Source organism: Aphelocoma coerulescens, chromosome 1A, assembly GCF_041296385.1.
Source record: "Aphelocoma coerulescens isolate FSJ_1873_10779 chromosome 1A, UR_Acoe_1.0, whole genome shotgun sequence".
Taxonomy (NCBI): Eukaryota; Metazoa; Chordata; class Aves; order Passeriformes; family Corvidae; genus Aphelocoma; species Aphelocoma coerulescens.
Window position 1 is genome coordinate 40,646,810 of NC_091014.1, and position 26,251 is coordinate 40,673,060.

Genomic DNA, 26,251 nt, shown 5'->3' on the forward strand with positions numbered 1-26,251 from the left:
AACCACAGAATCATTCAGGTTCAAAGTGACTCAGGAGATCCCCTAATCCAACTTTCTGCTCAAAGTGGGGTCAACACTGCCTATGGACCAGGTTGCTCAAGGCTTTGATGAGTCACATCTTGGAAACCTCTGCAGACAGAGATTTCAGTCTCCCCAGAACCCTCTATTTTACTAGCTGGCTAATGATCATAACAGCTGTAACAGTAGGAGGTATGTTAGCATCTAATCTGATCGCATTAATGCATACAAATATCTCAAAGGCAGGTGTTGAGGATGGTGCCACACTCTTTTTGGTGGTGTCCAGTGACAGGACAAGAAGCAACAGCCATAAATGAAACCACAAGAAGTTCCACCTCAACATGAGGAAGAACACTGAGGGTGGCAGAGCACTGGAAGAGGCTGCCCAGGGAGGCTGTGGAATCTCCCTCTCTGGAGACATTCAAAACCCACCTGGATGCTTTCCTGTGTAACCTGCTCTAGGTGACCCTGCCTTGGCAGGGGAAGTTGGACTCAGTGATTTCCAGAACTCCCTTCCGACTGTGACTGTTCTTTGATTCTGTAATAGTTAATTGGAACTACAGAAGGTAGGTGCCAATTCAAAGTGAAATACTCATTCTCTGATAACTATGCATGTTGAGTTCAAAGAAATAATTAACTGCACAGAGAACCCCATCTGGAATTCTGGCCACCAGAATGAGCTGAGGCAGGGACTTGCCTTTCAGAACACTGATTTTCCATTTGCTTCATTCCATCTTTGTCCCTTGTTTTTCTTACCTACGTTTCACTCTCTACCTACCTACTCTCTTCTGCTTTGTCCAAATTTCTTCCTCTGTCTGTGGTTTATGAACCTTAACCCTTCTTACACAAACATACGGAAAATGTCATGATTGTGATACAACAACAGCTGTCACTGCCTTTGCTGGAGCTTCACGTTACACCTGGCTTCTGTTTTACCTATTCAAACTGCATACTTTTTGGGATGGGATGTTGCCTCCTATCTGTGCAGTATGAAACAGGGGTTCAATCCCCACTGGTTTTGGCCCTACTATAAACACATCTTTACATCTACATGACCCATACAGCATAGGAGTAATTAATTTAGAAAGTATGCAAGGTTTTCATGCAGTGTTCTCACAACTAACATTTAAATTCAACAAAGTATTTACCTACAATTAGAAATTGTATAATCAATGGTATTGCTGTTACATACTTGCTTTAGTTATAGACATAGTTGAATAGATGTCTTGAATGTTAGTTATGCAGTAAACAAATACAAATATAAACAAACAGCTTACATGACCAATGGCACATAATGGAAAGTTCTTTTTAAACACAAGTGAAAAAAAAGGTGATAAAATTCTAGGTGATAAAAAGCTGAACAAGGCAATGTGGGCTGACAGTATGATTTGAGATGATGCACAGGCAAATTGGATAGAAATTTGTAAGTAATGCATCTTTAAAATACACAGAAGTTATCTGAGTGAAAGCATGGAAGGAGAAAAATGGATTTTTCACAACTGTATTCTGAAATTATCTCTAGAACAGCAAGAATATAGTTGTATGCATGGCTGAGCTGATATTGACTAATTTTAAAAAAATTAAAGTATGTCAAAAAAAGTAAGTTACAAAACCTGAATTGATGAAAATTTTATTTTTTATCTTGTTTCCCTATCCTTTGCAATATGCTACTTTCATATTCATACTTCCCTTCTTGGACTTACGGATAGAAGTGTAATTATTTTTAAACTATATTCTCATGTAACCAAAGAAATGAAATAAAGCTTAAGGAAAACATTTTAAGCATCCCAAAAGATTAAAAATTATTATTTCCAGTACTTCACAACATTGAACACTGTTAAAATATTCCACAACCAGAATGCTCCTTATAATAATAAGATTTTTCACTAGAAAGATCTTCTACTACCTTAAGCCGAATAATAGTAAAAAAGGGGAAAGTACAGTCTTGAAACTTAAGAGATGTAGCTCTACAGGGAAAAGCTTAAAGTGTATCTTGCCAAATAAAGTATGATAAAGCCTTGTTGATATTAAAACCCCCGAAGTTTACATAAATTAATTCTTGTGTCACAGTCAAATTTTCCTGGCACAAACTACTGGCAATGAAGAGAACAAGTTACCAGAGTCATAAAGTTCAGCAGACATTACAGTCAGCTCAGTGACAGAGAAATTACTACATGTTATATATTATAAGTAGTTTGAGTTTAGCAAAGCTTCGTAAATAACGGATGCAAGTACACTAAGGTAAAACAGTAATTACAAAGCTTGACAGACACTTTTTTTCAGCTTCATACTGAAATGCTGGATGAATTCAAAATACAAAAATTAATTAAATCATAATAGAAAGTTTGGTTTCATAAGTTATTTTTACTTCTACCTACATTAAATGCTTATGATAGATTGGCTGGCTCTAAAATACCTTCTTATCTTTTCAGGTGAAAAAATTAGAATGTATTAAAATGAAAACTGACAGCTCACCAAAAACAGGTACTTATTTTTAGAAGTTTAAGCATAAAATATTAACAAGCTATTTCTAATAACATCCATGTCTATGTATTGTATTGCTGCATTGTAATTCCAATATTATTTATTAGGATTGAGCATATATCTTTAAACACTTACTGCCTTAAACTTGTTTTCTGGTTTGAAAGGAAAAGATACCATGCTGTTCTTGTATCAGTACTTGCTACTCTGATAATTGTTTAAGAAAAACACAACCCACTAATTCCATTTCTCAAGAGAGAAATAGAGAGTAATGTGCATACAACTTTGTATACAATGCAAAACTTTTCAAAGGAGATTCCTCTTGAACTGAAGTTATATATGAAATACCAGTTAACATTAAAATAACGCCTTTAAAAGTTTATCTCAGTACACACTGAAAATATATGCACTATTACTTTATGAATACATGAGCCAGATTAATTGGTAATTACTTCAGGATGATAAGAACAAATGAGAATGCTTGCACTTCTGCTGATCCAATCTCTATACCAGTTCCACAAGCAAATACTGTACCAAGTCTCCCTCTCTAATTCGATCTTCTAATTTTTTCAATGTTTCTGACACGCAACTTTAGGCTTATATTAGTCTATCTATTTAATGAAAAACATCAATTGTTAAACAGCCAATCAAGTAAATTGGTTACCAGCTTTAATCTAAGTAGCCACCAATGAAGACATCAATTTGATACATTTTTTATGACTTGACTTTAGACATATATAAACGTGCTTTAAGTAGACTGGAAACTTAATGAAATACAGAAGAATAAGTGAAATGCAACATATTTAACTCTGCATCATGTGATATTAAATAAGTAAATTTATAAAGTAAATATTTAATGAAAGGCAATGCTCCAATTAACATACCTGTCTCTGCTTCAGATTCTGAGTCATCATCCTCTTCCTCTTCACTAGAACAACTGGATTCATCCTTCTTTCCTTCTTCCTCTTCATCCGCTTTCTCTTGCTCCAGAGACTCTATACTAGATGCATTCTTTTCTTGCTCCATAATCAGTGTCTCCTTACTGAGTTTGAAAAGAGAAGCATTTACTAAGTACTGAAAAATTTACTAAAGCCTGTTAACTAGAACTTTGTGACAGCTTATAAAGTCATCTTTTTAAAGAGCTCATAATTTTTCCTATTTTACTTACTTTTTGAATGTTTTCTGTGTCTGATTATTATCCATGTTGGCTGTGGATTCAATTAGGGGAGATTTCTTTTCACGTTTTTCACTATGCAGCTTCAAAACAGAATGATACAGTTTAATTGTTAGAATGGTATCAGTGTGACAAAATTACAAATGGAAGGAAATCTCTAAATACTACAAACACTAGAATGTGTATAAACTTTCCAAGTATGAATGTTCAAAGCTCTAAAAATCTTAGAAACTGTTATTCCAAGTAAGATGCTCATTGTTGATACTTCAGATCATAAAATGCCCACTGGACAGGGCAAGTAGTAGATGGCCTTTTTACTTCCAAGGCTTTTTTGGTCACTATAGCTGACCAAGTAAGGGCATAAAAGACCTTTTGAGATGACTGTGGCATCACCTGAATTGAAGGCACAAATTTAAAACTTTGGTTTTAGTCTATATGCTGCCCTGAGTTGGCTGAGTTGGATACCATAATCATATGTATAATTTTATATATATATATATATATGCACAAGACCTACCAGATTCTGCTTCTTTTGCAACTCTTCTAAATATCCCAGAATATCTTCATCTGCCACATCAAATGCTGTCTGACCCTGGATAAGGGGAAGAAGTAAAACACCATAGCTGTACAACAGAACTTAAATGTTATTGGACTACGAGGTCTTCTCATCACATGATGATGCAGGTTAAAGAGAACATTTAGAGAAAGAAACTGGAAAATATGAATCAAGCTCTACTGCAAACTGTTAGTCTGTCAGTATTTGAAAACAATTCTGCAATATCACTTTTTTGGGGGGGGGGGGTGTAATTGAAACAAAAACATTTACACCTGATGAGTAAACACGTATTTAAGTGATAAAGACATGACAATAAAATTGTACTGTCATCTGAAGGAAAAAAAGAACACTATGAATGGAAAGTAGATTGACGAACATAATTCTCACAGTATTAGTTCCAAACAACTGTTCACAATGGCAGTTGAATGGATGGATCCTGAGCACTTCAGTATCTTGCCCATCTTAGACTATCACAAATAGCTTGATTTTTTAAGTTTAAATTATTTAGGCAAGTTACACTAAATTTAAGTAGTCATGCTTTTCACATTTTACAGCAAAACTGTATTTTACAATTTACAGTCCATTTTATAAAAGACCTGTTACAAAAGCTGTTCTTATTTCTCCTTAGGGTATGATTTCCATGGGACATATACTTGAAGGCTGGAATCTAGGGAAGTCCTAGATTCACTGGCATAAAATTTAGCTGCAATAACATTCTGGGTGGACTTACAGAAACGTTGGGAGGATTATGACAAGATCAAACCAGTAAGTAGTTCTGTACAATAACCAGTAATAAAAACAGAGTTGTCATTTGAAAGTGGCCACAGCAGCTTACAAAAATAATGAAAGGTGTTCCTGTTTGTCTGTGCTTATTTCAGTTTTTCAAAATGTTAAATAAAGGCAAACTTATTCCTAATTACACTGTGAAGACTATCTTAACTGGTTAGAAAGGATGAACCTTTAAACCACTAATTTTCACATCCGTAAAGCTTCTGATAATACAGCAGAAGCATGTGCACCTTTCAACAAGCATTAGCCAAAACAGCCTGAGGTCTTCTGCCATTTGAGCTACTATCACAAGTCTATTTTTGCATTATGACTGCAGTTTTTAATGTGATCTTCTATTTTTAGGTAACTATTACATGGTAGTTAGACCTACTATGACCACAAAAAGTTACTTTGCAAAAAACTGTTGCAGTTGGAAGGTTACATCTTAAACCCCAATCTGCAACAGTTGATACCTGAAGTCAGGTGCCTAAACAATAACGGCCGAGTTCTCTGAGATGCTACGCACATACAACTGAAACCAAACCCAGAGTTTTCAATCCTCGTATCTCCAAAAGCAAAAATGCTTACTAGCTTACTTAAAAACAGGCAAATCTTTCATAGCTTGCAGAGATAAGTCCATATAAAAAAAAAAACAACAAACCCTGAGCTGACACCTCTCTAGGCCTCCTTTTTTCTTATTCTTGTTCAGTGGATTTGAACATACTTTTATGAGAGTGCTCTCTAGTGTATTACATCCACGTTTTCACAAACCCAGTAAAAAAATCTAACACATAAATTGGAAGCAGAACAGAATCTATCTGTAAAATACACTACAGGGAGAAGAATGAGAGCTCAGCACTCACACAGTTGTATGAAAAGGTTTGGATCCTTTCGATGACTATGTAACTCATTAATATATTTGTGCCTATTGGGAGCAAGATCAGCAAGCTACACAGGCCATTGCATAAAAGTCAAAGAAATAGAGCTTAGGAAGCATTCAAGTTATGCCCAGGGGGGCCAGAGATGCCCACAAGTTTCTTCCACCACACCCAAATCAGCATAATATAGTGACAATTCCAGTATACCAGCATAAGCTGATTTGAAGAGTTAAAACACTACCCAAAGGCATCATCACCATCTTCAGAGATCATATTAAAGCCTGAATGCAATCCATCAAGTCACTAATTTTTTACCTCTGAAACGTCAACAAACTCTTTCTACTGTGAATTTCCATGTCAAAGACTGAATGGATCATTTAATATAAAGTCGGCCTAGAAATTAATTTAAACAATCAGAGAATTTAGTTCTGAACACAACCATGCTGATTTGACAACACATGCATTAGATAAAGCTCCACAGTACAGTAAACAGCAGTTTATCGTCACTTTTCTTACCCTGGCTTCTAAAGTCACTTTAGAGACCAGAACTTTGTATCTTGACAAGGATTACATAAAAATCCTACCACTTTGTTGACAGCCTCCATATCACAGAGGTTTTCCACTAAAATGCGACATGCTTCTTCTTTACCCCAGTGAGCAGCAGCATGAAGTGGTGTCCAGCCATCATAATCTTTAATATTTACATCGTAGTGAGCCTGTATTAAAAGCCTGAAGAAATTAAAAGAAACAGATCTTGACACTGCCGACAGGGATAAATAAATTATTGTAAAAATTGTGGAACTGTTCTACGATAATATCTTTCTCCTTTTTTTTCTCATGGATATTTTAGCTGGGCTATTGACAATTGATTAATTTTACTTCTCACAGAAACATCTGCCTTTTCATTGTTTAGTAGGTGTGTGTATATATATATTTTAAGGAAAATTCAAGAAAAATAGCCTTTTCCATTTTCTTCTCTATACACTTCCTCTTCAAAGACCATTGTTTCTATACAGTTAGATATTTTTCTCTGTTCATGCAGTAATAGACAAAACCCCTTTTAGGGAAAAGAGTTGTAAAATGTAAAAAATTGTTAGATACGGTGGTTTTTCTATTCTATTCTAGGAAGGTTCTATTAAAACCGCCTTCCATTCTAAAATTAGCTGCTTGAAACTTTCATCTCCTGTCATTAACTTTTTGCAAAAATCTACTGTTTATATGCTCCAATTGTTCTCTGAGAGGGAGCAGAGCTCCTCAAAGAGAAGACTGGCTGTTCTGCCTGCATTCAGCACTCACATTCAGCATGGTTCTCACATGAGCATCCAAGTGACAAAGGACACTTATCCTAACAAATATTTTTATGTAAAGGGGTAAGAGCTCTCTGAACCACTATCCATAATTGTTAAAAATCACATAACAACACACTATTCTTTTCAAAAAATTCTCTCAGTTTCTCAAGAGCCAATATCCTTATAGTAATATCCTCCTGCGAGTCAACTTCCACGCATGCTCAGCCGCAAAGTCTTGCAGTCTTGCATCCATATCAGAGCACACATTTTTGATAATTTGAAGCAATCACAAGAATTGCCTGCACATATGTTTTGCCTCTCCTAGGGGGAGTATACAGACTGGACTACAAATAACTGAGAGAGCTAAAAAGCACTCAGTTATAGATACAACGCCCTTACAGACACCTGCTACTCTAAACCAAAAATTACTCTTTTCCAACGGAATGATTTGTCTTCATCATGTTGAAGCATAAGGGTTTTTTGAAACAGAACTCCCATTCAATAAATTGCTCTGAAGACCTTAAAGGAACCAATAATCACAGTCAGGATGTATGCTCATTTTCATTCACGTTACAGTATGTAAGTGCTTCTAGCACTGCTAAAGCAGTCAAATAAATTTACAAGTCATGTTAAAGCAATGTATTACTAATTATGCTTTACTACAATAAAAGAGCTTTGATGAAAAAGAAATTAAATCTGTTATGATGTGTACTGATATTACATTAAAGAAAAGCTGTGAATTAGGGGACACCAGAAGCCTAAAGCTTTCCAGTAAGGATTTCAAGAGTCATGATTTTCAACAACATCATCAAAACACAAAATTAAATTACCTGGGTTTTAACTGTAAAAACTTTTAGCCTGGATTACAAACCCTGCTTTATGTATGGAAATAAATATGGTGTCTTGAAAATATGCAACAACCAGGATGCTAACTGGCATTATAAAAAGGTCTTAAGCTTGTTTACATAGCTGGCTTTAGAAACAGGGCAATTTTTTATCACTGTTCTTCTCTTAAGTATTCAGGCTAAACATGTATACTGTACTCATATTTTGAATGATTTAAAATAGAAAGCTAACAACATCATGATTTATGAATGCTTGAAAACATAAAATCAAGCTTTGAAAATCAATCATTCTAGAGAATGGGATTTGCAAGATACACTCTCTGAAAGTTAGAAGTGCCCAATTAGCATTACATCAAAACAATAAAATATCAAAAAGTTAAATCACACTTACTTTAAGACTTCTGTATAGCCCTTAGCAGCAGCTACATGAAGTGCTGTACCACCAGATTTTGCATGCCTGACATCATTTATATGACCGCTGTTGAGCCACTGTCTTGCATCTCTTAGCATTATTCGTTCTTCTTCTTTTCGAGCTGATTCTATATCAACCCCTAATTCAGACAGGGAGGGGGGGAGAGGGGAAGAGAACACACGAAATTTTTTACTTCAAATACTTCAGTTCAATTACATAACAAGTTTTATGCATTTATGTGACATAATAAAATAAAAGCTAAACAATCTGAATAATGTTCAGAATTAGATGTTAATATCTTTTGCAAGGTGAATTCCAAGGTTACGGAAACATCCAATATTGTAAGACAGCTTGCTTAATGCATTTTTTAACAAAAGGAGAAGGCTGGGTGGAAAAAGAATTACAAACAATAATGAAAATCAATCTGCTAAAATTCTTCAAACTCATTCTTTAACAAAGTCTACATCACAGTAATAACCACTAAAGTTACCTGTTAAAAAAAAAGCGAAAAATTCTATTTTTACTTTCTAAGCAGCAAAAAGTAAGTCTGAGTTGATGTATCTGTACACAGTAGAAAAGAGCCAAAGTCGTTTTACAAACAGATCTCTATGGGAAGAGAAAAAGTCTCGATTCTCAACACTGATGGTGTTGTATCTTCTATATTTCTAAAGCATTTCTGGTTTGTCTCCTATCACTGTGAATCACAAACCTTATACACAAATGGACAACATTTTGGCTATTGCATTTCATAGCTCTACTAAAAAATCCCCAAAAACACTGAAAACTTTTTACACTATGTCTCACAAAAAAAATACCATACGCCGATGAAAAGGGAGAAACACAGCCTACCATCATAACATCTACAAGTATATGCATCAGGTTAAACAGATGGAAATAAATTCCAGACCCTGAATGGGCAATGCAAGCATGTATTTGCAAGCATTTTTTAATTACTACTATATGGAGCAAACTTAAGAACATAGCAGGAAAGAGGTCTTGAAAAGAACTATGCATGAACATAATTTTATCTGTGATGGCTGAATGGTGACAACTCGTTAGGAAAAGCAATTTAGAAACTGTGATCATCAAGAGCACAAATTGTATCTGGGTTGACCTCTTAACAGAAAATCAGTGGCCCAACCTTCAACTAAATGTTTTTATGTGTATGATTTCTCTAATCTTACACACTGGTATGCAGGGACTTGGGAGATACATACTGTAAAACTTTATGCTAAGGACAATCAAAAGATACAACTTCTCTAAGTACCATAAAGCAACTGAAGAAGGTTGAACAGTCCGTGTTCTGAGGACTTGACCAAACTCCTAGACTCATCCAATTAATTGACCAGTAAAACCAATTTAGTCTTGACAATTTAGGTAAAAATGAATAGAATTACATTTTATCAGAAACTGATGTAAAACCATAATCAGGATGTTGAGTCTGTAAGACGCAGGAAGACATACAAGGCTGTTGAAGGACTCAGCAGAGGAAAAAGCTGAAAAACTTTACAAGTATGACGAATATGAAGAGTGAAGACCAGGAAATCTAAATCAGTAACACATTGATAATCACATATTCTCATTCCTCGGAAAGCTCCTACATATTGATATGTGAATTACTGCAAATTGTAACTTCATGGGCCTGAGCATCTGTTCACATTTCAGAATGACACAGTAGTGATCAGCAGATCCTGGGACAATACTCTAGAGTACAGTAATTTACATGTCACTGTTGCCTGCAAAACACTACTATGCAAATAAATAGTTTCTATTTCATCATCTCTTAGTCATAGTTATGTCCATTCTCTTCTTGCATGCCCAAAGTCCAACTGTGAATCCTTATCAGCATAAGTAACCTTCTCCACCTGAAGAATTCAAAAGAATTCCTATCAATGTAAAACTGTCGATGTACGTGGCTGTTTGTTTTGAGCCACCTTTTAATAAAGGAAGAACAGAGAAAAAACTCATTCCAAACCCTGATTTTGTGAGCTTCTAATGGGTCACATCTAAGCATACTTTCCAGATAGGCCAAATGATCCAGGTTAGTATGTCAAAATAGCAGGAAAAGTAACTAATACTCAATATAGACTGCCATTTTTTGCAGGAAAAGTAACTAATACTCAATATAGACTGCCATCAATATCACGAATTACTGCATTTCTGAAGCCCAAACAAGATACAATGGTTGCAGAGGAGTAATGGCTGTATCAATACATTATTTTACAAGACACTAAATTTCTCATCATATTTCAACAGAATAAAGTACCAGAATCTTGCCAATCTAAATAAAACATTCCACATTTAATAACTGGCATGAAAATGGGAATTAAACTTTGTGTCATAGAAAAAAAGCTGTGCTCGGAGATGAACTAAATTAAATTCCCATTATTAACTACAGAAAATGGAATGTAAACAACCTTTATTATACCTTGTATGGGGCCCTTCTCCTTCCTTTTGTTTTCCAGCTGAGATACCAGGGGAAAAGAAAATGCTCATCATCTGTTTCCAACCCTTTCTCCCTACGGCCCATAGATGGCAATGCGCTGCCTCCCAGCTCAGCCTCAGCCGCAGCACTCGCTCACACCACCCGTGCGCTTAACCTCTGGAAGCCTAACAACTTAAATCATTAATAATTTATTGCTAAATGCTTCCACTTTTTTTCTGATCAACAAGTGTTATTCAACAGCCTCAAAGAGGTTTGAAAACAGTGTGCCATTCAGCAAGCATTTAATGAAAATTCAGCATAAATTTAACTGCTGAATCATTGTTTCAGGATGCCTCAGCCATATAAAGGCATGTTTTATAGATACTGCACGGAAGATCAACCCACTTTTTACTTCATGAAGTGAATGTTTATACACAAATGTAATAGTTCGCATTTTATCCACATAAACAAATCTGAGTTAAGCAATACATTTGGAGAGTCTTGTTACATTACCTATAATTAAGAATGAGGAACATGTGTTTCTCCTTGGAACAGGAGGAGTGATCACTCTGATAGTTACTGAATAAATAGCTACCACACTGTATCATGATTCACCTCACATCACCTCTCCCCACTAACTCACCTCCTGAGAATGCTTCCTATAATTCAAAGTAACTGCTTAAGCAGTTAAAAATAATTTTAAGAGGACATCTGATGATCAACAGCTAAAAAAAAATCACTTCAAACCATTATACTTAACCCCACTCGAGCCCTGAGGAAAGAGAACATTTAAAACTGGCCAGGGCTAGCCAGGATCAAAGCCCACATCTCTTTCAAGTCTGCTGGTATTCACTAGTGCAAATGAAAACTTTACTGTTAAAAGACAACTTCCACAGCTCTGTGTTGAACACTGCAGGGTAGAAACAAGACAGATCACACTGAGTAAATAATATTTTTGAGGAAACTAAATCATTTTGAGGATTGTAGTGGCACCTATTTATACATGGGATTGACCAATGCTAAAGATATTAGTCCTAAGGACAAACAATAAAACAAGTCCTAGAAGAAGGGGTTTTTTTAACACACAGAATAGTTTAACCATACGGAGTGCAAACAAAACAGTTGTTCGGCACTACTTTGGAATAATTTCCACAAAACACCTGATCTTGCTGTCTGTGAAGTGTTTGTAACTAGGTCAAAAAATACTTGAGCATGTAATTTACCTTCTCACAAATTATAAAACTAAGCTAGGTTTTAAGCTTAAAAAGTAATTAAGCCAGTAATTTCCCATTGAAGATTAGGGTAGAAAAATATTTTCCTAACTATCAGAGTGGTATGGCTTCAGTTACAGGACAGCTATTCCCTTAGTTCACAATTCCTGCACAGCCCATCATACCAAGTCATACTATTTGCTCAGCAGGACACAGGAGGACACATGAAAAGGCACCTGACCCTTGCTGCAATTTAGAGGTGCAGCATGTGGAGATCAGAATGACTGAAGAAAGACACTGGATAACAATACTAGAAGATCTCTCTTCTTTAATGGCCAACACTCCTTACAACAGAACTTGTATAACAAGAAGATTATTTTGGATCACTGACTATCTCCTCTCTAGTCAGATCAGACCTTGGAGCCTGAATGCTAAAATAGGATGAGGAAACATTGCAGATCCTTCCTTTTATTAAACCTGTAATATCACAGAGAACTGAACTGTATTATATTCTATTATTTATTTTTGTGAATTTAATGTCTCTAGAGGCTCCCACATTTTGTCCTGTAATAAGACATGTCCTTAAAATACAGTTTGATACCTGCAAAAAATTGGGCATAAGTACAAAGTGATCAGTAGAATGCTGAGTACCTGAGTAGTCTGTTTGGATGTTTCCTATAAAGACATAAGGCTTGCAAAAGCAGAAAAAAGGAGCTCTAACAAGTGATTCTCCTTGGACTTCTAACAGAAACTAACAACAAATGTCATCACTTAAATCTGAAATCACAATGAACCTGACTGATCTTTCCAAGCAATCTTTTGCCACCAAACAACTCTGGCTGCCAATATGTAGGAAGCCATATTTACAGCATTAACACTGCAACATTCAAAAATGAACCTACAATGAATGTAGGAATAAACACATGAAAGGGTTGCAAGGCAAAAAGGTTATGGAAAACGCCTACTTAATTTTCACACTGCATGTTTTACCTACACAGAGATAGGATATTTTGTCACCCATATATTTTATTTTCTAAATAAACAGGCTGGTTTTCCATTACCCATAACACTGAGCCAGGGTTGATCATTCCACAAACCCCACTGGCACTGCTTTATTTGATATGAAGTAGTGTATCATATGGAAGGAATATGAATTATCTCACTGCTGGAGGGATAATTGTATTCAGCTACATGTATAGTAAAAGATGAAACACTCACAATTCCTCACTGTTAATTCTGCATCACGAGAAACAATTAAGTTCCGATTTTAGAACTATTAACTTCTCTAACCACAACATACACACAATTAGGCACTTTCTAGGTGATCCTGATAATGACTAAATAATAATTTTTTATGTAACATTAACATACAATTTAAAGTAATATCTATATTCAAGCCAAGGATGCCATCAAAAGTGCCTAATTAAAATCTTACTGCTGAGACAACTGTCTCATGATTTAGTAAGATATACACTGTAAGTTCACATCCACATTCATATCCTTTCTATTCCATTCTCATCCACAATCATGAAATACTTCGTTTGATTTCATCTCTGCATGTAAAAGCCCTTAGTTCTTACATTTTCAGACACAAATTTAGGAGGGAGAAAGCACGCCTTCTTCCTTGCTTCTGTGAAACAAGCAAGCAAACCAACTGACATAAAAATGCAAGAGGAAGGAAAGTAGGTTGTCCAGAACAAGTGAAATTTAGTATTTTAAAACAACCTAGATTATTCCTTTAGCAGCTAACAGATACATGTGGGAACATGTTGGAACATGTACCTTCTCAGATCAAGACAGTACCACAGACAGTTTATAGTGAGCTTCAACTGTGAAATATGTAAACCTCATGGAAATTTTTGTGATTTGTGGCATTTAGTTTAGGTTGGTAATACTAATTTTATAATTGGGCTGTTCAAAATCATTTAATTAAACTTGCAAAAATAAAAATTAGTGTGTAGTGCTGAATATCTGCATTGTAAAAATGAATGTAAAATCCCATATAACAAATAATTTCTATTAAAAAAAGCAATAACATAAGAGAGAGATTTTGGAAGAGTTCATTCCCCAAATAATTCCAATTTTTTACGAAGAGCTAATGCAGTGAATTAGTATCACACATCAGTAAAGCCAAACATTCCAAAAACAACCTTAAAAAATCTAGGCTGACGCAAACAACTCTTGAGCGAAGACTAATAGTACTGTTAAAAAAGAGAACAACTAATTAAAGGAGAGAAATGGTAATACAGACAAAAAATGCACATAACTGTCTCATCTGATGTTCGTTGTGTATTAACTGTAAAAACTGCTAATCAAATTTCTGTTAACACTACCAATTTATTGAATCAAAGCCTTTGCAAATGCATGGTCTGTGTATCAGTAGGTATCTCTTATTTCCCTGCAGATCATGTCTTCCAGTTTCTTTTTACCATTTGCTCTGGGCGTTAAATGGGTTTAAGCACATAAATTAAAACTGGGCAAAGCCTGTAACAGTAAACTAGTAATTGTTTAATTATGTAAATCTGTCTTAAGAGATACACACTTAAGCACTGTACATTCTATATTGACAACTCTTTCTAGAACATAGAGTGACTTTAAAAGTCCCAATTTAACCTAAGCTTTCAAAAATACATTTAGAGTCCAATAAATACAACCACCCTTCTGTATTCAAAATTACCTTGTCTATTTACTTCATTCTGAAGCAGCTCTTCCATTGCCTCTTCTTCAGCAATATCTAATGGAGTGTCTCCTTCACTATTTACAGCTCCTACATGTGCTCCTTGACTAATTAAATACCTGCCAATAGACAAAGAAAAAAAGCCTGTAATTAACATAGCAAAGCTGATTAAAAAAAAAAAAAATAGCAGCCACTAGGATATCATATGCACGCACACAATTAATAGAAAAATTTATATTAGGTGCAAGTAAAAACCGTTTTGACGGTCTGCAACTTATGAACACCCATAAGTCTTTTCATCCTAATACCCATTAATACAAATAGCCTTCTGGCCTTCAGTTTGCCACAAAGACTCCTGACATGTTTAATACATATCAGGAAGAACTGAAAGAAGAAAATGGCTAGATAAGGAACAAAAGTGATGACAAGGTAAACAGGGATGGAACCGTCAATTCCCATGACTTCCTCTTATTAAACCACTTTTCCTATAACTCACAAATTCAGTGGCACATAATGTTTCTACACCCTTCCAGAATGATGACTCCTGATCTCTTAGGCAGCTCCTTAAAGTTAATAAAAACAAAACCACTTGTCCTTCTATGTATTCATAAGGTCAGCTTTTGGTGGGGAAGGAGGCAAGGGGAAGAAAGAAAACACTACTTTACACATTTCAATCCCTGTGTGTTTTCTTATTTAATGTGTTACTGTCTCAGGAGTCAAGAATCCAAAATTCTGAATTTCCAATTACATCGAAGGATCAATTCCAACAATAGGTCACAAAAACATTAAATTGTTTAATTGTATTAAACCATAAGCCTATGAAGTTATTGACAAGCTACAGTTAAGGACCAATTAAAATTGATCAATACAGCCCAGTCTTGCACCTTCTGACCATAATATTTCCACTTTAACTAGAAAATTCAATACTTTGAGCCATGACAGGAGTCAACACAAACAAAAAGCTGCAAACATACCTCCCATCTTGCAGAGCTTAATTAGTAATTTCCATATATTTGAGGAAAAAAAAATCAGGATATACTGAAAAATCAGTCAGCCATTTGGTAACAGGCGTACAAAATAAAAAGCGTTTTTTTACCTTTACTATCACAGAATGCCAAATTATGCAGGAGACAGTCACAAAACTAATCCAACACTAATACAAATGCTTTGAAGTACTTAAATGCTGCTTAACTTCTGCCAATTAATTACCATCCTAAATAGCTGGAATCTGTTATCTTTAATCAATAACTCAGAATCAAATACTCTCATATATCTGTATTTTTTAATGTATTACTTAAATAGTACCTGTTACTAAATCTCTGTAACAAGAAGGGGTAAGAACTAGTAGATCATAAAATGAAAATTAGTTCCCAGAAATGCAACCATTATCTCCTGACATATGCATCATCAGCTGCCACCAACAACTTTGGTGCTGGTATACCATGCTGGTTTTATACTGTTCTTCTTGAAAGAAGTGCTCTAACTCTGACCTCTCTCCAGTTAAAAGATTTAACTTCTGAGGGAAAGAAAAATTAATATGGAGTAATAACGCTTCTCAACAATACCAGTTGGATTAACAGTGAAACAGCCCCCCAGGTCACAGATCAAAGTAATTGCTATGCAGGTGGTCTGCTAAAACAGGCAAAAGCAGCAGTGGGGAAACCAACTTTTTTACAAAGTCAAAATCAACCACTTACAAAAATGTCTTTATTAAAAAAGTCCAAGTGAATTTTCATGTTCTTTCAATGTTTATGTTCTAATATAGACAGGAAAAAGTAATTTTTACATATTTCTACATAATAGCTCTAGCAGAAAATTAAGCTGCTGCTGTAGAGGAAAATACATATCTCATTGAAGCAGTTGTATTTGATCAACTGGGTCAATAATTTACAGACATGATAAAAGATGGAATTCATAATAAAGTGCAGGGAATGAATAAAAGGCTAGTGTAGCATTTTAAAAAGTTATTACTTCTATAGATGGACAAGTTCATCACCAATTGATCCTTTAAAGTAGACTCAAAATGAAGCTGCTTACAGATCAAAATCAGATCAGCAATGCTAGGGGATTAGTAGGGTTGGAGAAGTAGTTAACTGATTTTCCTTTTCCAGGTGCTTACAGGGCTTTGGTTTTCCTGGGTCAGCAAAGGAAGGACAGGTGAAGTTGCTCCGAGTTCACAGGCTTTAAAGGGATGGAAGAAACAGAACAAAGATGAAAGGCAGCACATTCCTTGCCAAAGAAGTGAGAACACTCTTCCCAGCCTGCCTTCAGCCACTCCAACTAGGCCTCTCCTCTGCTATCCCTCTCAAAAAATTAACAGTGATCCTCTGAGGTAAATTAAGTGAAAGAACATTATTCACTAAAAATCAAGTAACTCAAAAGCCAACTATTTTAAAGACATCTTTTAAACCTGGTAACAAAATCTACACTTGTTCTGTTTTCCATATGATTCAGATTACCCTGTCCTGTAAAAGTGTATGCATTTGTTTATTTACAGCACAGCTAGTCTCAGCAAAGCAATGACAGGATTCACATGGTACATGAAGTCAACCTACAGAATCAAAGCTTTCATTAGAAACTTAGCACTACCAATGGAAAGGAGAGCAATCATTTCCCATAAGCAGATAACTTGATTCTGCATTGCATACAAAAAGAGAACAGATTGGGTAAACAAGACCAAGTGAACGATGCCCTGAGTTTGTAGGGCATAACTGAGCAAAAGACAGTACCAGAATAATCCTGAAAATGAGATTTTGATGTTTACGTAAGAAAATTATTTTTTTAATGAATTGTATTTCAAACTAAATGTTAATTAAAACTTGAAGTATGTTTGACTTCAAATAGGATATATTTGACATTTCAGTTATCCTGGTACCATATACTAAAAATTTCACATGCAACAGTGTATTATTGTGTGTAGGTATATATGCATGCATATTTTAAGGCTTCCATGTTTTGGGAAAAAAAACCTGAACAACCTATACAAACAACTGCTTGTATTTTACCTTTTTAAAGTAGATGTTACCTTCATCTTGAAATTTCATCTTTCTAAAGCAAGCAAACATAACTTCATTTCCTTGGTGGGTATTTAATTTATACAGCTACATGTATTCAGTGAAAAGGAAATTGGAGCTGTCTAATAAAAAGTCCAGAACCATGCCTTTTGATATCATGTCTAGAAAAAGGTGCTTTATGTAAACTTGGAAGCAGTGAAAAAGTAAAAACATGTAAGATTTCCACCATCACTTACTAAACCTTTTGGTATAGCACTTTAATTTTAGCTTTTGAAATTTACCTGTTGAATAAAGGTCATGTTCAACAGACAGCTACATAAGAATAATTCAGAAAATCCAGTGATCATCTATATAATATATTGGAAGGTGTTCATTCTAAATCTAAATAGATGACAAGGAAACAGTAGCTTGATTCATACTGTGCTCTTTTTTTGAGCTAAAGCTTTCAAGTGTTAACACTGAACCTAAAGGTACCGCTTTTAGACTCTTGTGGTCTAAGTACAGAGAACTGTAACTATCCCAGGAATACTAGGAGACAAACGCAGCAAAAGCAACGAAAATAATTCCTGATACTTCCATGACAAGGATTATGCAGTCTGGGTAAGACTGGAAGAACAAGTTTGTTTTTCAATATCATTGTTTTATGAAGGCAAATATACTTCTAATTCTATTTTTTCTTTTAGGAGTCATTGCTGTATATTCCTCAATAGCCACTGAAAACTGAAATTAACAATTTTGAAAAAAAAAAGGGAAACATTTATTTTCTAGAATTATTATAAAACTCAGATACTCCCTAACCTTTCATGAAAAATACATTTTAATACCATGAATAAAGGGTTGGAATCTCAGTATATCTGAGACAATAAATAACAACCCTCTGAGATTACTGTACAAAACCCAAATAGTCCACACAAAAACCAATCCCAGGAACTCGAAATAAAAAATTTTAACTAGCCACATGGCCTAGATTCTAAATTTTAGAAAAAATACCAAACCAATAAAAACATCTTACAACTGAATTGTGTGTGTGTGTACATCTGTAAACAAAACGCATATAAAGACACAAAGTAAAAAGAGGAAAACACCTCTCTCCGAAGACATACACTTTATACAAAAAGTTGAGTCATATCTGTGAATTTAGAATTTAAGAATCTGGAAGATGGTCATACTTGGATAACAGTATACACTGCAGATAGCCTTTTCACATTATTTATCTCAGGACCAGAAAGAGGGGCATATGTTTACATTCAAACCTTGGCCCAGTTTGCAGTATCTAGAAACAAGTTTGCAAAGCCATTACAGAAATAATTAACTTGAAGTACTGGCTGAACCTGAAGGTCACCAGAAGGGCGGCAAGCACAGGGAAGGGGAGAGAAGTGGCCACTGATTGATTCAGTTCATTACAAACTGCTTACTGAGCTCTTTGGAGGCTCACTAGTGCAAACAAGTGATCCTATCAGACTGCTCAAAAGACTGGACAGCAGTTCCTAACTCCTCAAATGTGACAAGAGGGACCTGCCTAAAAAATATTGCATATACATTTAAAATAAACATGCTCGGTGTGGCCTTCCTGGGAAATGGCCTAATTGCTAGTGGGGGCACCAACTAACAGCACAACTGGTCTGCCAAGAACTTTTAACTAATTAGCTAACATTTAAGATTTCAGCTAAATCCAGCATGTTTAAAAAAAAAAAAAAAACAAAACATAGATGGTGGAGTCCAAATTAATTCCATGAGTATCTAAACTGAATGATACTAGGGAGCCAGAGACAGAAAAAGTGTCACTGTGTTAATGAAAAAAATTTGCCCCACAGTCCACAGGATGTAAAAACAAATTAAAAACTCTAACATCTTTGGAGCATGTATTTTAATCACCTTTCTTTAAAAAAAATGCCTTTCAGAATTATTTCACTGTTTGTTTTTTTTTTTAAATATAAAGCATCAACACACTTTTTAAAGTACATCTTTGTAAATCATCCAAATTACTGATAAAAATACATCTATAACAACTCTGGCCAAACAATTAGACCTTGAAGAGACATTTAACAAATAAAAATTATAAAATTTTAACATTGCTATTTCCAATTTTTTTTTAAGTTGAAGTACACTAAACCTGTAAAACCTGATTCTTTTCAGACCTTCTACTGCTTTAAATGTCTGGGAATATTTCTTAAAATATTTTCTAACTGTAGAATAGTTTCACTTCTAATCTGAATTCCTAACTATGTTATTAACTCAGAGAGAGGTAGAAATGCTACCTCAAGCTTACTTGTAGTTTCCAAATGTAGTTTTGTTTGGGTCTGGTTTTAACGGTTTGGGTTTTTTTTTGGTTTTTAACTTTCAGCAAAAATAACACTTAAAGGCCAGGTAAGCAAAGGTATACCTACCTGTATGGACAACATATTGAGAGACAGGATTACAGCTTCTATATGAATCTTGAATTACAAGGATGAACTCCTCAAAATAAGATACAGAAGAAAGGCCTAGTCTTCTTATTTTTTCTTGAATGTCTTAAAATAATACAAACCCGATGCAAATCCAGGAGCATTATAGTAGCATTATGCTAAATTCTGTTGTGGAACACAGTATAAATATGCCCTATGTCAGTGGGCAAGTCTCACGGAAAACATACAGTTGGCTGAATAGGTATGAACAGCCAGTATACAGCCACCCCTCAATCACTCCCTCATGGACCCTCACACTGTTACACTCACTTTTAAACATGTAATTCAAAACCCAGATAAATGTAAAAATAAAAAGCCACAACTTCATGGTTTTGCAAATCTATATTGTAATCTCTTTAAGCGTTTGGTGGAGAGTGTTAAAATGTGTGTAACGTGAGGCAGGCAGCTGGTAGGCCTTGCCAGGCATGGAGGAGCCCTGCCTGCCCGGGCAGGGGCCCCTCACACAGCACCTGCTCTGCACCACACAGGACGCTGCTCATGCCCTTGAGAGAAAACCAACAGGTACCTTTCCTCAGCCTCCTTTCTCCACAGCTGAGGTACTACTGCAGTTGTCTCTTCTGAATCTATGATTTATAAAAGGAAATGAAGGTTCCAAATTCAGTATTGGAGTCAAAACTGTAGAAATTCAAGCAGGCCTAGTATCCTTTCTTCTGCATGATTTTAAGACCAAAGGACAACAAATCAAATGACTTGAAACACAATAAAGTCAAACTCACAGGGATGTCTTATTCAGGCACTCTGCAAAATGCCATCCCACATGGTCAGTCACTGCTGTGCCTCAACCTTCTGCCTCTGAACATTTAGAACTGAATAGAGACCAGCACAAGAAAGACAGGCGCTGTGATGGCATTTAAATTTAAATGAAATCATGACAAAACTCAGGCACTTTTAAGGTTATGCTGCTTTGCAAAATCCAGAAGATTTTCACTCACATCTTGCTCTTTTGAAAAAAGAAGGCTGCAGCACTTTCTAAAAAGGAAACCTCCCCCTATGAGCACTATCATCAGCTAGTAGCTGTGCAAAACACCAAGTTAAATCAGACCAGTTAGGGTTATTTGGCATAATGAGACAATTATTTATCCTGAAATACACAAGTGATGATTTTAAGACAGCCAATATCAACAAGAGACCTGAGGTCAACTTATGATTTCCTCTTGCAGAACACAAAACCCAAGAATTTCTGATAGCTAGAGATGTTTAAAAAAAGAACAAAAAATAGTTGAGAAACAAATGGCCAGAAGATTTTAATAGAAGGAGGCATTTATTTTCAATTTTCATCAGTATAATCCAGATTTCAGCACGTATCTTTTTTTCTAAATAATTAACCAGTTTGCAAAGCCTTTTTTACGTCCTTCAATATGCAACAGCTCTTGCAGATAGCATCAAATCCAGCTTGATTCTCCCTTGTGAAGCTCTTATGAAAGGCATCTTGGACTGACACAGATCTTTGCTTCAAAAGTGTCAAATACTCCCAAAGCTATCAAAGTAGTAAAACAAACAAACAAAAAATCTTCCTATGTAAACAGCACTTTCTATCATTTCTAAGTACTGTACCTTTATAAAAAACACATTTGTGATTATGAAGCCAACATTCCATAACATACCAACACACCCCTGAAGTTTGCACATAGCTGGCCGTTCCCAGCCTTCACTGCAACTCGCATGCCCAAGGAAGCACACTATGTAGAATCCCATCTGTCTTCCTTCTCAGTATGCAGGAGCATAAAAGAAACAGCGTAGATAACAGTATCTGGTTAGTCTTAGCCCCCATGCGTTCCAAGAAACCTTTGAAAGAAGCCAGCTCTAGAAATATTTGTATGTAGGTGGCCAGCTAAACTTAATCATGCAAAGATGGAACAGGAAAAATTCCTACTTGCAGCATCTGAAAAGCAACTAAGCCTCCCTATTTTGCCACATCCATATAGAGGGAAAGGCATTTGAGAGGTGGCAGAGCAAAGTTTAGGTGAAAATAAACAGTGAGTGAAGAAAGTAAAGTAGAAAACACGAAGAAAGCCATATATGGAATCATATAGCCTATTTAAAAAGAACCAAACCAAAAAACCAACAAACCACAGAAAATCCCCAAACAAACCAGCACCCAAAAAAAAAATAGAAGTGGAGCCTGGCATTGCCAGGAGGAATACAGGGCAAAAATTTCAGCAGGAATGAAATGAAGAAAAACAAGAAGTATTTTTGAAGTGCATACCAAATGTTATTTTCATGATGAACTCCATGAACAAGTGTTCATTTTGACGTTCGCAGCATATTGTTCAAAAGTGAAGGTGAGTATGAAAAACGTCTCATTGCAGCTGCAGAGGACATACTGTAACTCCAGCTGACAACACTATGCTTGGAATGCTTTCCTGTAGCAAGTCTCCAAGCATTTGTGGTGATTTACAGAATTGTCATCAAGGTGAACACTTGGGATTGAGTTACACTGGTTGAGAAGAAGAGGTAACAGCAGCATGGAGGCAGAAGAGGAGGAGGGAGATGGAAGACCATGCTGCTGCCCACTTTCCTCAGCTAACAAGAAGTGATCCCACCAAGCAGCTTACCATCCCTACTGCCTTATGCCAAAAGCAGCATTGCTATATTTGGGTATGGTAGCACCAAAAATAATGATTTTACCTGTTGATTTCTATTTCAGCAGAAGTTATGAGCATGGACCTAACAGGCTTGTTTTTCTCCAACAGCCACATGCTCGAATTTGTATCAGAAAAATTTAAACCAAGATCAATTCTTTTCCTGTGTTAAACAGATCTTAGCACATACATAACTACTACATCACAGAACTTATCTTGTTTGTAATTATATTATGTAATAATATAGTAAGCAGACCTCTCTGTAAAGCAACGTTACTTATCACAGTGCAGCTTCTAGCATCACTCAGTAGTACTGAGCTTACTCTGACCCCTACTTAGGTACCAGCAACTTCATAGCAGTTGTTTACATGTTCAGTCCACTTTGAATTTCCTTGAAATTACTTCCAAAAGAAAAGTCCTACTCTTTACTCAACTTTGATAAGCAGCACCCCATCTGTAATAAAGAGGTTTAAAATAATTCCTTTTATATACTTTTTTCCTGTCATATCCGCTGTTTATAGAAAAACCCCACATTTCTGTGTCTTAGTATCTGAATTGTATCCAAATAACTCACTTTCATCAATGCACAGCAGCCGCCCTAAGTGTCTAGAGATACCATGGCTACATCTACATGCATTTCAGAAGAATTCAAACATCTTTTATCATGCCTCAGTCAGGGATAAGACTAGAAAAACACACACAGATTAGGATCATTTGCACTGAAATGACGCAGTTTAGGATAGCCAACAAAAGACATGGCTTTAAGAAAGGGTAAGTAGGTCATAAACTGCTTTAGTGTCATTAGAAAGTCTGCTGTATGTGCCAAAATAGGGTCAAACTCACAACAGAGAATACCACTCAAGTAAAAGCTAAAGAAATAAACCTGAGATGCACAGAAGTGACAATCTATACCACAACCTTGTTTTCTCCTAGAAAACAATCCTCAAAACCAACTTCACTGCAAATTAAATTATTTTTATATCAGATAACCGAATAAATATTATATTCAGTGGTCAACAGCACTAACAATTCCATGTATTCCACAGTCTGTGAAGAATCTTTTATACAGCAATTTTGAACTGGTTGATAAGGCCCTCGCATGTGACAGTACGCCATGCTCACCAAGCATTTCTGCAATTCAGAACTTGGTTGCTCATGTATCAATCTAGAGCTGCTCTCCCACGTTCTAGGCCTACCTAGAAAATAGGAACTTACTGGTGGCAATGGGCAGCTACAAGCTACCAGTCAGGAAGGACCTGAGTGTTGTTTCATTTGAGTCTATCCAAGCTCACAGGTTTCCCTATCTATCATTCTTTTGTATGTGTTCTCCTCCATCTGTATCACATTTAACTTCAGAATTCAGATGTAAGGCATCTACTCTAAATTGTTCTCAGGATACAAATAAAATCAATGTTTTGTGAGAAACAAGTAAGATCTCTCCTATTTCACTTCTCAAAGCAGGATGGGTTTTTCAGATACCAGCTCTGCTTTCAATTTCTTTTTCCGCCAAAAATTAAGAGTGCTCTGAGCATTACAATCAGCATCAGCCCTTTGACTTTTAATTAGATTGAATGAACTGCTAAATCATATTAAATGAAAAAAGATATTTTCCATTAAATTGCGTTCCTGAGGAAGGTATCTCTGAACTTAGTTTCTATTACATTTACTCTTAGAAGAACAGGAACACTTACTAACTACTAATACACTAACTAAAAATATTTAGGGTCACAAGTAGAGATCCACACAGTAATCCAATCTCAAAGAAGGCAGCTATAGAGCACACACTTTGTGCGTTCTAAAGTGACCTGCTCTCCTTGACTCCCTCAGCTGAACAGGTATGAAAATTGGTTAAGTCCTACAGTTTCCTCTAACCCATCATCTGTATTTTTCTGTGTATTTCTGTCAGCTGGGTTTTATCCACACATCAGATCACAGCTACACAGTAGAAAAGATTACCACATAATGACATGATTTTAAAAAGGGAACTTTACCATCAACCTTAATAACTTCATTAGCATTTCATTATTCTTAGGACATACATATATGCAGCAAAAACATGCTGGAAACAGGACACTACCACAGTTCATCTTCATAAAAGAAAATGCCAACTGATACTACCTCACTGATTTCCCAGTCTGTCCATTCTTTTATCTAATAGAATTTAGCTTTATCACTGCAGATAACGAACACAAGTTTGAAGAAGGAGGAACTGTTATGTTGCACAAGAGCATCACACTTTTGACGGGGGGGGGAGGGGGAGAGGACACTAGGGGACACATTTTTTTTTCCCAATCTATTCTTCCAGAAAGAAGGCTGCAAATGGAAATTAACTGAAACAATCTTCTAAAGCCTGCAGTGACCTTTTCACAGCTCTCAAAACAAACACTGCATCTTTACCAGTATCAACTTGTAAGAGTCAGTCATTCTTCTAGAAGAGCTGTTTTTCTTTGGCTGGGAATACATCTTCTTTCCCTGTTTTTGTCTCATGGCTTGTTTTATCCTTCTGAAGTCCTCATTTTCTCAGTGGGTTGTATCAATTTTCATCTTTGATTGCTTTTCCTTTTAATTATACACCTCCAGATAACATTTCCTAGTATTTAAATAAATATTTTGGATCCTGACAAAAACATCCCTTCACCTTGTAGCATCTCTGTAAGACCCAAAGCCCATACCAGTTTGCATAATCAGTTTGCATGTGGTTTACCTCAGACCACAAGCTTTTACCTTGTCATTCAAAAATCCAAATTTCTGATTATTCTCCAAAGATCCATTTCTGAATGTATCACTAATAATATCACAACATACTCACTTAATTAAAACCATGACTGGGAACCAAGCTGAAGGAGATAGGAGCCATCCCTGACATTTTCATTAGTGCGCTTTGCCCAAGTAATGTTTTGCTCTTTAGGATTAAAATGGGTTACAGCAAAAGAGTTTTGATTAAGAACCCTCCGATAAGTAAGAAACAGCTTCAGATGATCAAGTTACTAAACCTTTGAGAGAAAATAGATTAAAAACAACTGCTTTGAAACATACTTTCTGGCACCAACACCCTCAGACATCATGAAAGAACACTGAACAGTACCAAATGGTTCAGGCTTATGAGGTGGGAGATGAAGCATGGGATTCCACCACTGAACAGACCCTACTCAGCCAGGCTTCTGATCAGAAGCACCAGATATGTCTGAAAAGCAGCTTAGACTTTTTTTTTACCTGCATATCTATGCCAAGTGCTGCTGGCAAGCCAGGTCAGCTGAGCGACCCAAAAGAGAATAAACCCTTCAAACCCCTCGAAGGCTATTCTTAGACGTACAGTTCCTACATTGCTGTGTGATCATTAGATAATGCAAGAGGGAAGGCGGAGGAGAGCAAACCAAGGGCAGAAGTGAGTATCTGCCTGTTTCTGCAATAGTCTCAAGTTAGATCACTTTAATCATGTTGTCTAACTCCACTGAA

General features: G+C 35.9%; 1 protein-coding gene across 7 annotated transcripts in view; it reads right to left on the reverse strand.

Moving 5' to 3' along the window:
• Positions 1–26,251, reverse strand: part of PPP1R12A (protein phosphatase 1 regulatory subunit 12A) — a 115,917-nt gene that overhangs the window by 39,150 nt on the left and 50,516 nt on the right. For all 7 annotated transcript variants that reach the window (XM_068999604.1, XM_068999595.1, XM_068999592.1 and 4 more), the window contains exons 3-8: positions 14,735–14,853; positions 8,401–8,560; positions 6,460–6,604; positions 4,191–4,265; positions 3,668–3,756; positions 3,384–3,541 (exon numbers count right to left, since the gene is read on the reverse strand). In XM_068999604.1, the coding sequence (XP_068855705.1) occupies positions 3,384–3,541; positions 3,668–3,756; positions 4,191–4,265; positions 6,460–6,604; positions 8,401–8,560; positions 14,735–14,853 (746 nt within the window). The remainder of the gene's footprint in view (positions 1–3,383; positions 3,542–3,667; positions 3,757–4,190; positions 4,266–6,459; positions 6,605–8,400; positions 8,561–14,734; positions 14,854–26,251) is intronic.